General features: G+C 41.4%; 2 protein-coding genes across 2 annotated transcripts; both read right to left on the minus strand.

Moving 5' to 3' along the window:
* Positions 1-847: 847 nt before the first annotated feature.
* Positions 848-2,960, minus strand: LOC123094690 (pentatricopeptide repeat-containing protein At2g13600). Its single transcript, XM_044516633.1, has one exon. The coding sequence runs from the start codon at positions 2,924-2,926 to the stop codon at positions 1,157-1,159; it is 1,770 nt and encodes a 589-aa protein (XP_044372568.1). The 5' UTR covers positions 2,927-2,960; the 3' UTR covers positions 848-1,156.
* Positions 2,961-14,350: 11,390 nt separating this feature from the next.
* LOC123094691 (scarecrow-like protein 3) lies at positions 14,351-15,708 on the minus strand. Its single transcript, XM_044516634.1, has one exon. It carries the CDS (start codon positions 15,096-15,098, stop codon positions 14,658-14,660), a length of 441 nt encoding a protein of 146 aa, XP_044372569.1. The 5' UTR covers positions 15,099-15,708; the 3' UTR covers positions 14,351-14,657.
* Positions 15,709-17,123: the final 1,415 nt, after the last annotated feature.

Below are 17,123 nucleotides of genomic sequence, written 5' to 3' on the forward strand. Positions count from 1 at the left end.
GGTCACTGATCCCGTGATCGCGGAAGCCCTATCCCTTCGTGATGGAGTCATATTTGCAAATCTTTGAGGGCATGCTCATGTGGTGATGTAGACCGACAGTCTGGAGGTTGTAACAGATAGTCTGGAGGTTGTAAACCTCTGAAACACGCAGCTCAACAGTCGTTCATTTGCGGCACCAATTCTTTTAGAAGCAGATGGGCTATCTACTAGATTTACTAGCTATGTAATTCAACATGCAAGTAGATCAGCAAATGGTCCAACACATTTGTGTGCAAAGCATGGTTGCACCGTGCCTGTCACCGAGAGCTGGCTTAGTGAAACTCCAAGCTTCCTAATTAGCAGTCTTCTAGTTAACAACTCAGTGAATGCATTCTTTTTAACAAAGCTCTAAATTCCCCGCAAAAACAAAGTACCCTCCTCAGTGCGTCCGGAACACTTCTGCAAAATGGTCCCTCGATTTGTTTGTAACCTCGTCGCGCCCCATGCCGAGTCGAGTGAGTGTAACTTTGTGATACAACTCTTCCTTAGATTATTAATTCATTCTATCCCCTACCACCCAAAATGCGTACTCTATCTTTCTTCCTACGATATCCCCATCAGGATCTCCGAGAGACTGAACCGATAGATCTTGAGATTGACGAAGTCGCCACATGCTCCTTGTAGTAGATGGGCACATCATACCACCGAAAGAATATCACTGGAAAACCTGAAATACCACTGAATGGGCACATCTGAACCCAAGTGTGCTGGTTCCATGACAAGGAACTTAACCATCTAAAAGAAGAGTAGACATTTTTTGGCGTAAACCAAAGAGTTCCTAGATCTGCAATGTATATACTCAAACAAATGTGGTGTTTGAGCAAATATGAATGATTTCAGGAACAAATGATTTAGTACTGTGAGTCGACTGACGTAGTAGGTTGCATTGCATAAATAACTAACCTTCTCGCATATAAATACTATCCAAATCGGTCTTGCAAAAACAACCCAAGTAGCACATACTACTTAATTTGAATTTGAAACTCATCAAAATAAAGCATAGTTGTCACTACTCACTGTTAATATAAGTACATAAGGAGTTAATCTGTGTGACCAGCTTGTCAGCATCTACCATCATCAACTGAAGTTGTTGCAGAACGTCATATATATGTTCGAATTATGCATCTGGACTAGAACCCGCTCTGAAACATTGTACATGACCACCAACATCAATCCAGCTATTCCCCATGACTTTATGAGTTCCACTTGAAATCGCAGCATCCCTCAGCTCCGAGGCATTACTCCATTCTTCATTTGCAATGTACATATTTGAGAGTAGAAAAATGGCCGATGCATTATCTGGATTATTCACTAGAAGCCTCTTAGCAAAGCGCTTAGCCATGTCAAGGTTACCATATTTTCTGCAGCCGTTAAGCATGGTGCCCAGGATAACAGCATCATGTTTGAAAGGTAAGTTTGAAATGGTCTCTTCTGCTTCATCTAACCATCCAGCTCGCGCAAAGAGATCGATAAGGCAAGTGTAGTGCTCTGAAATTGGTTCGATGTGGAAGTCATTAACCATTTGAGTAAAGTAGCTGCAACCTTTTTGGACATCACCAGCATGGCTGCATGCGCTCAGGACACCCACAAAAGTTACCGAGTTTGGGGTGACCGATTCACAATGAAGTCGCATCATTTCATCATACAGCTCAAGAGATCTCGCTGATTGACCATTCTGAGCTAATCCACATATCATTGCATTCCAAGATACAATGTCTCTCTGTGGCATGATCTCAAACATTCTTATTGCATCATCCATCTTGGCGCACTTTGAGTACATATCGATAAAACAGCTGGCAACTATAGGAACAAGTTCTAACCCATGCTTGACAGCAAGAGCATGACACTGCCTCCCACTGCCAAGGTCATTCACATATGCACATGAGCTTACTATGCTCCCAAATGTGAATGAATTGGGCAGCATTGCAGCTTTCAGCATCTGGCAAAATATGTCGAAGGCATCAGCCTGGTAACCGCAGGCTGCAAGCCCTGAAATCACAGCGGTCCACGACACAACATCCTTCTCAAGCATAGCATCAAACAGCTTCTTGGCCAAGTCAACGTAACCGCATCTCCCGTACACGTCCAGCAAACAATTGCATAGGAAAAGATCCCTAAGATATCCAGATTTTAGAATAACTGAGTGTACCTGCATTGCCTCTAGACCTGCAGACCGCTCAGCCAAACCATTCAAGACAGTGGCAAAGGTGAACTCATCAGGCCGAACCCCGCAGCCGGTCATGCTAAGAAACTCCTTCATACATGATCCTGCTTCGCCGGACCTCACACCGCAGTCCAGGAGCACATTCCATGACACTAGATCTCTCAGCGGCATACAATCGAACACCTTGCGTGCATCCTCCATCAGGCCCAGCTCTGCGTACAGCTTGATGAAACTAGTGCCGACGCAGGCGTCCGCGAACACCCCGGCCTTGAGAGCCCGCGCGTGGACCTGACCCGCGGATCCTAGGTCAACGCCACAGCACGGCGAGACGATGGAGTACGTGAAAGCGTCCGGCGCCACGGGGGTGCGCGTCATCTGCAGGAACCTTCGCAGCGCGTCGCGAGCCCGGCCGGCGCGTGCAAGGCCAGATATGGCGGTGTTCCAGGACCAGGAGTCCCTTTCGGGCATCCCGTCTAGCAGGTGCAGGGCGGCGTCAAGGAGGCCGGGGGTCGAGGAGGAGGCGTAGCCGGAGAGGACGGTGTTGTAGGAGACGAGGGTCGGGGACGGCATGAGGTCCAGTAGGTGGCGGGCGTCGGCCAGTGCGCCGCCGCGGGTGTAGGCGCGGAGGAGGAGGTTGCAGCGGTAGGCGTCGCCATGGTGACCGGACTTGAGGAGCGTCGCGTGGAGCTTGCGCGCGTGGAGCAGTGAAAGTGGCGGCGGCATTCATTCAACTGTGGCAATGAGTTCTTTTTCACCTTTTTTGAGAAAGCCGAGGAGGTTTTACGAATTTGATCATAGTTTTTAAAGTTTAACCTAGAAAATCTAATACGTGTGGCACGAAGCAAAATCGTTCTGATGTCCTTAGAGCATGGTTAATAGCATAGCCAGCTGCTGGCTATAAGTCAATGTCATGTCATCTACAGTCCATCTTATAGTCAACATGTACAATAGTTGATCAAAAGAGTATACTACTTTTTTTATATGTGGCTCACCTTTCATTCTCATAAAGTGCCTAGGAGCACGTGCTAGAGCTGGCTCTTCACGAAGAGCCCGCTTACCTTCTCTCTCCTCTTCTCTTTCTTCCAACTAAGTAGAAATATACTAGTTTATTCCTTATAGCCTGCTGACTCAGCTCTATTGTACTTGCTCTTATCGCCGTATGATTGAAACACACACATCACAACGCTCCCGACTTGCCACGTCGTCCCTAGAAGCTCGTTCGGGTCAAAGGTGTGTCGCCCAAACGAACCCAGACCCCCCACTACTCTGTCTTCACTTTTTTTCCCACGCCTCCGTCCTCCCTTCACTCCTTCCCCACCCCGTCGCCCCTCTCCTCCCTCATTCTATCCCTCCTTTGTCGCCCACGACGACGACGGAGAGAGCGTCGCTGGACGCCGGTCGAGATCCTGGGGGTCAGGTTCATGGGCGTCCCCATCTCGAAGCCGAAGGGGCGTTCATGCATGGACACATCGTCGCGTGGTCGACGGTGGGCGGGGTCGCCGACTTCCCCGCGCGTCCAACGGCGGCCATGGGATCCACCGAAGGCCGGCGCCAGTTCATGGGCATCCCCATCTTGAAGCCGAAGGAGCCGTTCGTTCGTGGACACATCGTCACGGGATCAACGATGGTCGGGGTCGCCGGCTTCCCCGTGCGTCCAGCGGCGGCCGTGGGATCCACCGGAGGCCGGTGCCACGGTCTTGGATCCACGACAGGATCTAGCCGAGGGAGAGGCCATAGCCAGCTTCGAAGGCGTGGGGAAGACCGTCGTCCCACCACCCTCTACAGGAATTTTGGGGAGGAATTTGCGTCGTGGTCATCGTGTCTCAGAGCTCCGACTTGGAGGCTATCCTCAGGATCATCAAGGATCGGGTTAAGCCTCACACTAGCAGTCACGAGCAACAGGTCAGCTCGAAGAAGAACGTTGGCCTCATCGCGGCGGCCGCAACGGCCGCAAGGGTCACGTCACCCGAGCTACGTCATCTGTCGTTACCAAATGTTGCAGATCTGACACCTCCGAGCACAAGCGCGACAAGGATTGCCTCAATCTAAATTTCTAGGATAAAACTCGTTGGGCACTTGAAAGGGAAACGGGTAAAAATATGGCAATCTTAATTTTGCAATCATGTGTATATATATTGGGAACAAATGAAAGGCAACATCTGTCCTAGAGAATTGCTCATGTGAATGAATATGCACTTCTGCCCTCGAAATTCAGTTTCTGACATTGTTCACTTTGATTGGTCACACCTTTGTTTTTGCCACAAATTTTCACTGAAAAATTATATGTTAACTCTTGTTAGGTACTTTGGCCTTGATTGAAGACGTATGGTCTGCCGCAACCCTAGATCATGGCAAGTTGAAGAAAACTTGTTATTCTAGAACATTGTTAGATAACAACCACTGCAAGCCGCGCGACCTCCACGCGCTGGAGGTGCTCTTTAGGAAGGCCTGGAGGTGGAGGATGAGGTGTTGTAGGCTCCTCAGCCGCCACCGGCGGCTACTAGGTACTGATTGTTTTCCATGTAAAATTCTTAGAACATTTTTGTCCCATTGTAGTTTTGCCATGGCAAGCTTAACAACAACTTCAATAACTCATCACAGTGGCAATTGTAGGTATTAGACCTCCTGCGGTTTCATGATAAATATAACAGACATGGCAACTTTGTATGTGCATAGGCAAGAGTTTTTCTTTTGTTTAAAAATCATGTCAACTTGTGTGCACATGAATTTTGGTTTCACCCAGTATGCATGTTGTCGCCATTTTTAGTTTAATGTTTGGCATGCAAACTTAGATATGTTTTGCCATGGCAAACTAAAAATGTGTTTACACAACAACTTACAATGTGTTTTGCCATGGCAACTCAAGACGTGTTTCTGCCATGAAAAATTATAAGATGTAGTTTGCCATGGCAAGTTTTGAGTGTTCTTCACATGCCACAACAAGTCTTACAATTTTAAAACATGATATTTTTGACCATGGCAAATTAGCAAAGCTAGCCATATTTACAACTTAAGATGTGTTGCCACGACAACTTTGACAATTCATTAATGGTCAGATGGCAATTTTGATTAAAAAACACAGCAAATTTGAATATGCATTTTGCTATGTCAATTTTTGATCATTTTTTGGTGTTGTTTCACATACATGGCAATTTTATGATACAAAAGGTGCCAACTTGTCGAACAACGACAAATTTTTAACAACCCACAGCAAAATTCATACTTCACATAGCATGGAATCTTGTTTTTTTTACACTGCCATGACCTACATAGCTTCTTCTGCCATGCTTTTCACATAGCATGGTAATTTTTGTTCATCTTTTCCGCATGTTTTCCCATGGCAAATTACGATGACAGAGTGCCAATTATATTGAAACACACCATCAGAGTTGCCATGGGCAAATTATTCTTTTAAGCATAAGTTGGCATGTCAAAAAAATTAGCTTTTTCGCCATGGCAAATTATAATAAAACGGGAAAATAAAGATGTCACATTTTACTTTTTATTTTGCCATGATATTTTTTCCTATATTGACATGGAAATTTTACCTATAACACCCTGGCAAATTCCTTGAACCTATTTTTTTATTTTTGTAAATTTATGTTTTTATTTTTCCATGAAAATTTTACCTATTTTCACATGGCAAATTTGCCTATATTGCCACGGCAATTTTAGCCTTTGAATGGCAACAAAAAAGATGGCAAAACTTACTTTTAAATTTTCCATGGCAATTTTTCTTATATTGACATGGCAAATTAACCTATAACGCCCTGGCAAATTCCTTGAATCTATTCTTTTGTTTTTTGTAAAATTTAGTTTTTACTTTGCCATGGCAAATTTACCTATATTGCCACGGCAATTTTTAACCTTTAAATGTCAACAAGAAAAAGATGGGCAAAATTTACTTTAATTTTCCATGGCAATTTTTCTTATATTGACATGAAAAATTTACCTATAACACCCTGTCAAATTATTTTAAACCTCTTTTTTTTCTATGAAAACAATTAATTTTAAGTTTGGCATAACAATTTTAATTTTTTTGACAAGGAAAACTTACCTACGTTGCCACGACAATTTTCGACCTTTTTGCATGCATGTCAATATAATCGATAATGGCAAAAAAGAGCATGGAAATTATTTGGGTACTATGGCAATTTTTACTCTTTTTTTGCAAATTTTACTTTACATCCATGGCATTATTCATGCGACCACTGTAAATTACTTTCAGAAACATGGCAACTACCAGCAAATTGCCATATCTTCTTCCTTTTTGCGCAAATTTTACTTTACATCCATGGCATTATTCATGCGACCACTGTAAAAAAAACTTGAAACATGGCAATTTTTTCATGGATTGTGGCATTTTTTTTCGAACCATGGCAATTTTTACTAAACTATATGGTTTCTTTGTTTTTCATTCCCTTACAGGTCAAATTTATTTTTCCATTTTTTTAAACCATGGTACTATTTCATAGCATGGCAAAAGAAGGCTTTATTAGTCACCGAAAAACTGGGCTTTTATTAGTCATAGCTTCAAATGGGCTTTTTAAATCATAGCTTAAATTGGGCCCGGGGGGAGGCCGTTCACGCTGGGGCTTTGTCGTATCGGACGGGGGAGCTCCTATCTACCGCTTTATGCGGCAGACTGGCGAGGCTTTGCGCAGGCACCAAACTAATCGGGCCGGCCCAGGTAGCGAACCCCGCAATGCGGGAAAAAATCAGCAAAAAAAGGATGCGCGCAATGTTGGGTTCGAACTCGGCCCGGGTGACTCTCATTTCGTCACCAAGGGGCTGTTTGGTTGCCACCCTGAGGGTCATTCCTGAGAAATATCTGTGCCTGATAGCAGCCGGAGAGACATGCTATTTTTGCCTGGCCAGGCAGGTTTGAGAATATGTTGTTTGGTTGGCAACCTGACCTGTGAAGTGCTTAGCTGCTAGATACTTTTCCATTTAAAAAATGGGCTCACGTGGGTGCTTATTTGGGTTGTGATTAGAGCTCAGGCAGCGGCCAGGCGCAGGAATTCGGAGGCCTGAGTCAGGCTAACTCTACTACACGTATTACGAGACAGGCTAACGACATATGCATGCATTCAGGCCAGGCATCCAGTTGATTTCTCAGGTCACCAACCAAACACGACACAGGTAGGCTCCAGGGAGGTCGTCAGGTCAGGCAAACATTGTCAGGCCTTCAACCAAACAGCCCCAAGCCACTTGACCTAGACACCTTTTCTGAACAATATGCAGCGCGATTGTTTAAGTAGTCAAAGTCGCATAAAATTCCTAAAAAAGATGGATACACGATGATTCAAACTATGCACCTCCTGGTAGTACGCAGCGGTACATAACCAGTGGAATACATTATCTTAGTGTCTAGAAACTGCAGCGTGGCTTATGAGAATGTGAGCGGCGACAGATCTAAATATTAAAAGGAATTTTGAACGCATTTTTATTTAGGAAAGTGAATATTTGTTGAAACAAAAACATTTCAATTTTATGAACAAATTCTACAAATTCGTAAATTATTTGAAAACCCAAACATTTTATGGAAAAGTCCAACATTTTTCAATCTTGAACAAAATTTAGAAAAAAGGGACATTCTCGAAATATATTGAAAACGTTAACTTTTAAAAAACCGAACATTTTTTGGGAAAAATAATACATTTATTGAAAATCTGAAGAAAATTTTACAACGTGAACAATTTTTAAAACTGTGAATAAAATTTGGAAAGGGCGAACATTTTTTAATATCAAGAACATTTTTCTAATTTGTAAACAAAAATTGAAAACAAGGAACATTTCTGAAATTCTGAACAATTTTTTAAATCCTGAACAAAACTTTAAAAAACGAGTATTGTTTTTCAAATTGCGAACTTTTTCTGAAAATTACGAACATTTTCTGAATTTATGAACAAAACTGTAAATACAAGAACATCGTTTGAACTTCTGAAGAAATTATTCAAACCCTCGAACTAAATTTGGAAAAGGCAATTTTTTTTATTATGTGAACAATTTTTGAAATCAAGAATATGTGGGAAATATGTGAACAGAAATTGAAAAGAAACATTTTTTGAACTTTTGGAACAATTTGTTGAAAGCGTGAACATTTTTTAAAGTTAGAAACAAAATTGGAAAACGAGAACATTTTGAGAAGTTTTGAACAATTTATGTGTAACACAAGTATTTTTCAAAAAACCATAAAAAATAAAAAGAAAAAACGAACGGCTTGGGAACCTCCTAGAAGGTCCCAAACCCGGAGAAAACCGGCTGGGAACCAGCTAGAAAGTTCCCCCAACCGGTAGCGCTCAAACATTTAACGGACCGGCCCATCCCGAGCGCACGTTCATATTCGCGTCGATCCGGCAATTTGCCGCAGTGAGCGGCAAATAGGAAAATCCGTATCGAACAAGGGAAAATCCTATTGGCCGCTTACTGCGTCAAAGTGTCGACACGACGCACAGGGGGACGACCGCAGCGCTAGAAAATGGGCCGGCCCAATTTAACACTAATAACCAGCCGGTTTTAGGAACTTTCTAGAAGGTTCCCTAACTGGTTTTTTATTCCTATACCGGTTTTCATGTTTTTCCGGGTTTTTCTTTTTCTTTTGTTTTTGTGTTTCTTGTTTTTTCTTTTTTTTTCCTTTTTATTTTCCCTTTTCTTTTCATTTTCAGTTTTGTGTATGTTATTTTCTATTCTTCTTTTTTCGAAAGGTTCATGTTTCGAAAATTGTTTGGACTTTTCAAAAAATGTTCGTGATTTGAAACATTCAAAAATAAAAAATGTTCATAATTTCAGAAATTAGTCACAGTTTCAAAAAATGTTCACATTTTTAAATTTTGTTCAGGAATTTGAAAAACATTCTTGTTTTTCAGCTCGGAATTTTTTATTCAAAATTTTCACAACTTTTCCAAAAATATTGGGATTTCAAAATATGTTTCTGCTTTCAAAATTTGTTCATAAATTTCCAAAAATGTTCATGCTTTCTTATTTAGATGTTTCAAAACATGTTCTAGTTTCAAAAATTATTCATGAATCAAAAAAGTTCATATTTTCAATTTTTGTTCTAGAATTTTAAAAAATGTTCCAGTTAAAAACAACTGGTCATGATTTTCAACAATTTTTCAAAAATCGGAGCTTTTTTGAAATTTTGAAAACATGACATTTTTTGAAACCCAGAACAAAATTCAAAAGAATGAACATTTTTTGGATATATGAACAAAATTTTAATATGGGATAATTTTTTGAAATTCTGAACAAAATTTGAAAATCCGAACATTTTTTTAAACTCCCAAACAAAATTTCAAAACGCGAACAATTTTTTAAAAAGTGAACATTTTTTCAATATGTGAATTTTTCTTGAAATCAGAAACATTTTTGAAACAACCGACCAAAAATTGAAAACACAAAACAATTTTTTGGAAAAAATAATTTACGTTTGGAGAAGAAAATTTCATTCGGTCCCACTAAACACGTTTTTTTGGGAAATTTTTGTGAGATATTCCTTTGTCTTTTGCCGCTGTTGCACGTTTCTTTAAGAGCCGCGCTGCAAATCTTCTGTAGGAGGCGCCTGGTCTGACTGGCTAGCAAGGCGTGTGTGTAAGCAGGTGGTCGGTGGTTCGAATCCCACCAGGTGAAAGGTATTTTTGTTGATTTTTAAATGCGTGTCACGCAAATGGGCCGGCCCAGGTGAGCAACCTCCCTGTGCGAAACCTCGTCAGTTCGCCGCAATACGCGGCATATAGGAGGTCCCTCGAACAAGGTCGTTCGGTCGGGGAGCACGGCGCTGCAGACGACGTGAGTGGGCCGGCCCACGAAGCGAGCAGAGCAGCGAACGCGAAAAGCAAAAAATATCGCAAAAAATACTGCTCCATCCCGAGCGCACGTTCATATCCGCGTCGATCCGGCAATTTGCCGCAGTGAGCGGCAAATAGGAAAATCCGTATCGAACGAGGTCGTTCGGTCGGGGAGCACGGCGCTGCAGACGACGTGAGTGGGCCGGCCCACGAAGTGAGCAGAGCAGCGAACGCGAAAAGCAAACAATATCGAAAAAAATACTGCTCCCTACAGGTTTCGAACTCGCGACATTGAGTTCACGTACAAGTGCAACCAGCCACTCAAGCTACTTGGCATTTGTTAGAGGTAACAGCGGCCACTCCTTAATAACAATGTCGCAGCGCTATTTTATTGCACATAACAATTCATCTATTGTACCACTTAATGTTTTTGAATTATTTCGGAAAAAATCGTGATTTAGAAAAAGTTCTTCATTTTGGAAGAAAAGTTCACAAAACTGAAAAATTTTCATTGATTTTCAAAAAAAAAGTTCATTGATATCGAAAAAAGTCAACAACTTTGAAAAACTTCATCGATTTTGAAAAACTTTCACTGATTTTTAAAAAAAGTTCACCAATTTAAATAAAGTTCATCAAACTTGAAAAAACAGTTCACTGATTTTGAAAAAAGTTGGTCGACTTAGAAAAAAATTCATCAAAAAAATTGAAAAAAAGTTCATCACATTTTCAAAAAAAATCATAAAAACTAAAAAAATCATCGAATTTGAAAAAGTTCATAGAATTTCAAAATAGTTCATCGAATATGAAAAAAGTTCATTGTTTTGAAAAAAGTTTATCGAATTCGAAAAATTTATTGGTTTTGAAAATAAGTCCACATAATAAAAATCACGCATTTAAGAAAAAGATGAAAAGAAGTAAAGAAAAAAGAAAAGGAACAAAACGAGCTGACGAACAAATAAAAGAAAGAAAGAAAGTACCAATGCACAAGTCGATTAATGGCCTGGTGGTTGTTGCGCATCCTCTCGAACGTGGAGATCGGCTGAGCCCAGTTAACGCGGCTGCAAGCACCGGTTTGCAGAAACAATAGTGACCGGCGCCTGCAGCGCTAAATAGGATTCACCGTTCGCTCGATGCCACCCCAATACCGAACGAATCATTTGATCAGGGGTGCTCCCAGACCGCACGTCCGGCCAATATCGGGGTATGCTTGGAACAGAGAGAATACTAGCATTGGTAGGCAACATTTGGGTCAAAAGGAAGGAAACTGTAATTGGGACAAAACGACGACAAAGTGTAAAAACAGAAATATTCTACATGAATGATTGACTTGTACTTGAAATGCAGGAAAAATAGCACAAAAAATCTACACAAGTTGATTCCACATAGCAATTTTCTATGTAAAAGAAGGCCAATCGTTGATTAGTTTAAGAATATGCGAATCCATAATACTCAAAACTACCGATCAAGGCAGATTTCTTTCACAACTAAGAATTTGCTTAAACATGTCTTGAAGAACAAAAGATGCCACCAAGAGTTCAAACATTTGTTTGGAGGCTACTAATGAAAGCTCTTCCCATAGGCATGAGAACGGGTAAATTCTCAATTCATATAAACAAGGAATGTTATAGGTGCAGCCAAATGGAGAATGAATTGCACTTCTTTTTTCCTCTATTTATTTGATAGGGTTGCTTGGTTTTTTCATCTTTCATACATCAAATATTTCAATCACACGACTCTATTCAAAGCATAATGCATCACCTCTTAACTATGGGTCATCCTTATGCTATTTTTTTTTTACTTTTTTGGGTGCATTTGAAACCCATAAACGACCATCTATTTGTTAGGAAGCTAGGCTATCTTCACCAAGTGCACCAAGCAGAAAAAGACATCTTACAATGCCAAGCTCTCATTGATGTACATTATCAAAGACATGCCCCAACTCACACACACATGATGTCTTTCCATATAGGGTCAAACAATCTCCTCTGATCTGATTACTGTAGGAGCAAATTACTCTGATTTGGCTTTTAAGCTGGGATTTTGGATTTTCAAGCAAGGAACTACAAGACACAGGGATTGGCATACACATCACAAATGCTTATGCATCCTTTCTTGTTACTCTCTCCTCTCGTCGGTCGAAGCTTTTGATCTTTTACTTGCTGCCAAGATTCCTCAGTTCATCTGAATCATATCACTTTCCTATCAGACTCAATCAATTTAATCGTTGTTGCTGCTAGTAGAAGTATCACATATGAAAAGTAAGACGAGAGATCAGGAACATGCTAGCGGATTTCCTCGACGTGGTTGATCAAATGGAGTGTTGAAGTGCTCGATATACCACTTGTTTAGGAAAATAAATGGGAATACTGACAACTTTGCTTACCATGCCACGAATCACTTGGAAGAGCTTGTTTTTAGCTTTTCTTATTCTGTTCACAGGGATTGCCATCGCCAGGTTCTTAATGAGTAATACATGTTGTAACTCGCCCAAGAGTTGAATGAATTTGGTCCCTTTGGCACTTATGCTTGTTCAAAGAAGCACCCAACCAGTTCTGAGCTAGATGTGGGGTCCCAAAGTGCATGGCAAGCAGCGTTTTTCTTGTCCTGTCTCGGACCTGCTCGCCAATACAAAACAACTAGGAGAGGATATTTGTTTTCCTTCGAAAGTGCAGGAGTAGAAAACTTTCCATAGGATTGGTAAAGCAATGATTCATTCCTTCTCAAAGATGCAAAGGAATTTTTTTTCTTATAGACACATAAATTATTCAAAATTCTAATGATCCAAACATTGTCTTATAGACTTATGTGATCCGGTGGTATAAACTTGTTGGTCTCAACAACAACGGCACCATCACCACCACCAACACCACCACCAACAACAATTTTCTGGTTTATTTTGGCTTTTTTTCCTTTGGTTTTCGATTGGATTGTTGTTTTCTTTTGGCTTCCTTCATTTCTTTTCCATTTATAAGAATTTTAAAAATTCATGATTCTTTTTATACCATGAAGATTTTTAAAATTTAAGAACATTTCCTAAAATTTGTGAACTTTTATTAAGTTCTAGAACATTTTCAAGATCTTCAAAATTATGAAAGAACTTGAATATTTTTAAATTCACAATGTTTTAATTCGTGTTTTTGATAAATCATGAAACTTTTCATATATATCGCAAAAATTCTTAAATTCATGAATATTTTTCAAAATTCATATACATTTTTAATAATTCACAGGAATTTTTAAATTCATGAAATTTATTTTAATTTCCGTAATATCAAACATACTTATAAACATGAAAAAATAAATCAAAAGAGCTTTTATTAAAGGAGAAAAAGGAAACTATAACGAAAATAACAAAAATCAGTCAAAAAACAAAGGAAAGGAAAACCCCGCAAAAAAACTTGCAGCACAAAATCGTGCTATTGGACCTAGCCCATGGGAGCGACCCGCATGCGATTCACTGAACAGAATACGGCGAGAAGTGGCTTTCGGTGAGGAAGGCTTTTTTACCAATAGTGATATATGCCCGTCATGTCATTTGATGTCACCACTGACGTGCCTTGCATTAGGCCCCTCCATGGTAACTGCTCTCCTAAACTAGACTTTTTTTGGAGACATAACCCATGGATACTCGGCCATCCATAAATAGTGGTACTATCTACATATGTTTTCACGCATCAATGGTGACCGATCAGCAAACAATGTTTTCTAGTAGTGTAAGTATTGTCAATAAAGCCATAATGGTCTTCCATAAAAAAGAAGATCTACATACATTGAAATAATCATGGCCCACCAGTTAACATCACAATTCATGTTGTTAGATACTCACTCCTTCCGGTTTAGAAGGCCCATATGTATCCATGGCTCGACAATTTGACCGTAATATCGTATATTACAAAAGTTAAATCATTATTAGAAAATCTAACATTTGAAGTTTCGCATTTTTTGTGATATATAGCTTGTGTTAAATTGGTCAAGCTGTTAATCTAGGGATACACTTGGGATTTTTTATAAAATTAATGATATAGGACTTAGATGTGTAATACTCGGGGCACATCTAGATGTGCTTTAGCAAAACTGATTTTTTAAACCAGAAAGGAGAGTCGACAATTTGGATTTGTCCGAATTTACAAACGGCAGGTGATACCAAGTTGGTGTTCTTGGAGTGCTCACTAGAATTTGACCACATCATGTACTGCATCCTTTTACATCCAATGCTTATTTCTGGTCAACAAATTTGCACACATACTTTTATACAGGAAAAAACAAGGAGGATCACACTGGGTATATTCCTAATTCAAGGAAAACATATGGCACATCGAAGCAGGCAATCACAAGAATGTACGCCATCTTACTATGCTTCTTTGCAACTCCAAAATCAACTCTGCTCTATTTCAGCCGGTCAACTGAAGATGATCAATAACATAGAAACAAATACACCCTAAACCATATCCTAATCGGGAAACCCAACTTTGATGAAGGCAGGGTGAAAAGTACGACGAGATCAGTTCGGTAACATTCTCCAGAAAATAGCACATCACTTTCATCTCTACATACCTAAGCTTGGCATCGCACCAATCAATTTGAGTTGCCATTCAAGCATATCTTAAGCAACAGCGTCTTATTCGCAGCCCCAGAAATCACCACGAACTGGGAGACGTACTGCGCTAGCCAGCCACATTATTTGGCGCCGCATTCGAGCTGTGTGGTCTCCAGGCTGAAATGGAGTACAGACGAGTTGTACCCCAGCACAGCAGAAGGCCGGCCTTGTCTTCTTTGCTCTTGCATTGTTTCAATCCGTAGCTCATCAGCCTCTCCTTGCCCTCCCTGATGGCTTCAAAGCTGAGCGGCACATGGTCAACCTCGCAACGCTGCATGTGCATTTCCCACTGGCTCAGCCTCTCATGCCGCTCATGCCGGTGGACCCCGTCACACACCAGTATATTCTTGATCTCCTCCCCAAGGAGCACCCTCTCCACGCGAGCCCTCTGCGGGCTGGCTGCATCCACCGCATTGAGGCTGTCGAAGAGGGCGGCGTAGTAGTCGACTGTCTTGGTGAACCGATCGTGGAACAGCGGGGAGTTGTGGTCCGCGTCTTGCTCCATCATCACAATGATCTTCGGGTCAAGGGCACGGATGGCGTAGAGGAAGCTCACCAGCAGGCTTGGTATCTGGCGTTGAGGGGATGGTGTCTACGGATAGTTCAGTGTCGATGCTGGACTGCACGCTGAGCAGGCCATTTGCTTAAGCCGAGCCATGTTTGCCATTTGCTGGAGCTGAGCAGTGAAGTCACGGCTTATGCTGTCATCAACCGCGAGGAGGCGATGCATCTGTAGAGCACAGCTGATCACAACCGCCTCACCGAAGTTTATCTTAAGGATCTCGCGGAGATTGCTGAAGTCCAATGTCTCGAGTTTGCCAATCACCTTGTCGAAATAAAAACATAGCTTGAGGTTAGCAGCTTGCTTGCACAGGCACGCCTGCATGTTGTCCAGGAACTCACTGTCTTCATGGACAACAGTTAGGCGTAGTTCGGGCGGGCCCCCAGGGCGGCTATGGAAATCCTGAAGAATCTTGATCCACTGCCACTGGTGGGTGGTTGAGCAGGACAAGTCAACGATGCGGACAACCTGCAGTGCCACCATCATCAGAATTCAGAAGTTCCCAAGCTTGCGATGCATACAAAGTGGTCATAAATATATATTACAAGAATCTAGACAATAGCGCAGGAAACCTGGGAGGGAACTCAAATTCCCCTTGGATATACTCCCTCCGTCTCAAAATAAATGTCTCAACTTTGTACTAACTTTAATGTAAAGTTGTACTAAATTGAGACACTTATTTTGGGACGGAGGAAGTAGTAATTGACCTTGCTGGCAGAACCAATATTGCATATAAGAGAGTAAGAAACTCAAGCAGTCAAGCTTGGATGCAGATTGCTCTTACTCTCTATGAAGTATTCTTTTTTTTCAAATATGCATCATAATTTGAGACATTATTTAAGGATATCTATATTGCGGTAACGTTATACGCTATCTACTCCCTCCGTTACGAAATATATGACGTTTAAGCAGTTCAATACATGATGTTACTATTGATAATCCTCGCCCACAAAAAACATTAACTGTTGATAATCCTGGGATCTAATCAGCACTTCCGCATAGTAACAACACTTCAACAAATAGCTCAACAAAACATTCTACAAGACGGAAAAAATTGCATTACCAATGTACAGACTAAATTTGACATGCTAAACCAGTAATACATAAGACATACATTAAAACCGATAAGAAAAGGACCAATGCATCCCATGTTATTGTAGCACCAACTTAGCTAGATCAGGCATGCCATTTCACATTCAGGAAGAACAACAAATGCAAATTAAGTCAGGAAAAATAGCTGTAACTATATCTAGACAGTCACATATAACATAAAATATATTTTGTATCTTTAAGGAAAATTTAAAGTAGAGTGTGACCTTTCGATCCTGGACTTGCTCCAGCATAGCCCGGTTAATAGTGACAAAGCCAGTGCTGAGGTAGGGGCTGATGTCGGCGAAGTTCTCGCGGGCAGCCCGGAGGCAGGACTGCTCGAGGTAGTGCGATGGATCGATGAGGGCAGCAGCAAAGCCCTGGACGGGGCATATAAGGCGGCGGGCTAAGCTGTGGGCGATTATCCTGGACAGACGCTGCAGTGGCCCGTCCACTACGGAGGCAAGCTTGCTGATCTTCATAAAGCTGCGGTCAGTCTTCTCAACAGATCCTTCGATCACATGCTCCATGCACTCATACAAGGCCGGGCCAAGTTGCGTCAGGTCATCCGCAGTGACCTGCTTGTGTGCGCATGGCCTGTCCATCGTTTCTGCCTTCTTGAGGAAGGATTGGTGTGTTCATACAGGACTTAGGAACTAGTGCTTACTTGGGTGTCTTGGCTGGATCAACTCCTCTGGTTGTTGGCACTGCTACATTTATAGGACAGCGTGTCTAAGACATACATAGGATTGTGTGTCTAAGACATAATTGAGTCGACAGCAACAAGCTAAGAAGTTTTTACTGTGTATGTTCGAATGAATTTGGAAATATCCACGTTAAAGGCAAAGTATTGGCATATTGACGTATCCAAGGAATGCTGTT

This window comes from Triticum aestivum, chromosome 4B, assembly GCF_018294505.1.
Source record: "Triticum aestivum cultivar Chinese Spring chromosome 4B, IWGSC CS RefSeq v2.1, whole genome shotgun sequence".
Taxonomy (NCBI): Eukaryota; Viridiplantae; Streptophyta; class Magnoliopsida; order Poales; family Poaceae; genus Triticum; species Triticum aestivum.

Bases quoted from the DNA above. Each gene is read 5' to 3' on its own strand.
- LOC123094690 (XM_044516633.1), bottom strand. From the start codon at position 2,926: ATGCCGCCGCCACTTTCACTGCTCCACGCGCGCAAGCTCCACGCGACG.
- LOC123094691 (XM_044516634.1), bottom strand. From the start codon at position 15,098: ATGATGGAGCAAGACGCGGACCACAACTCCCCGCTGTTCCACGATCGG.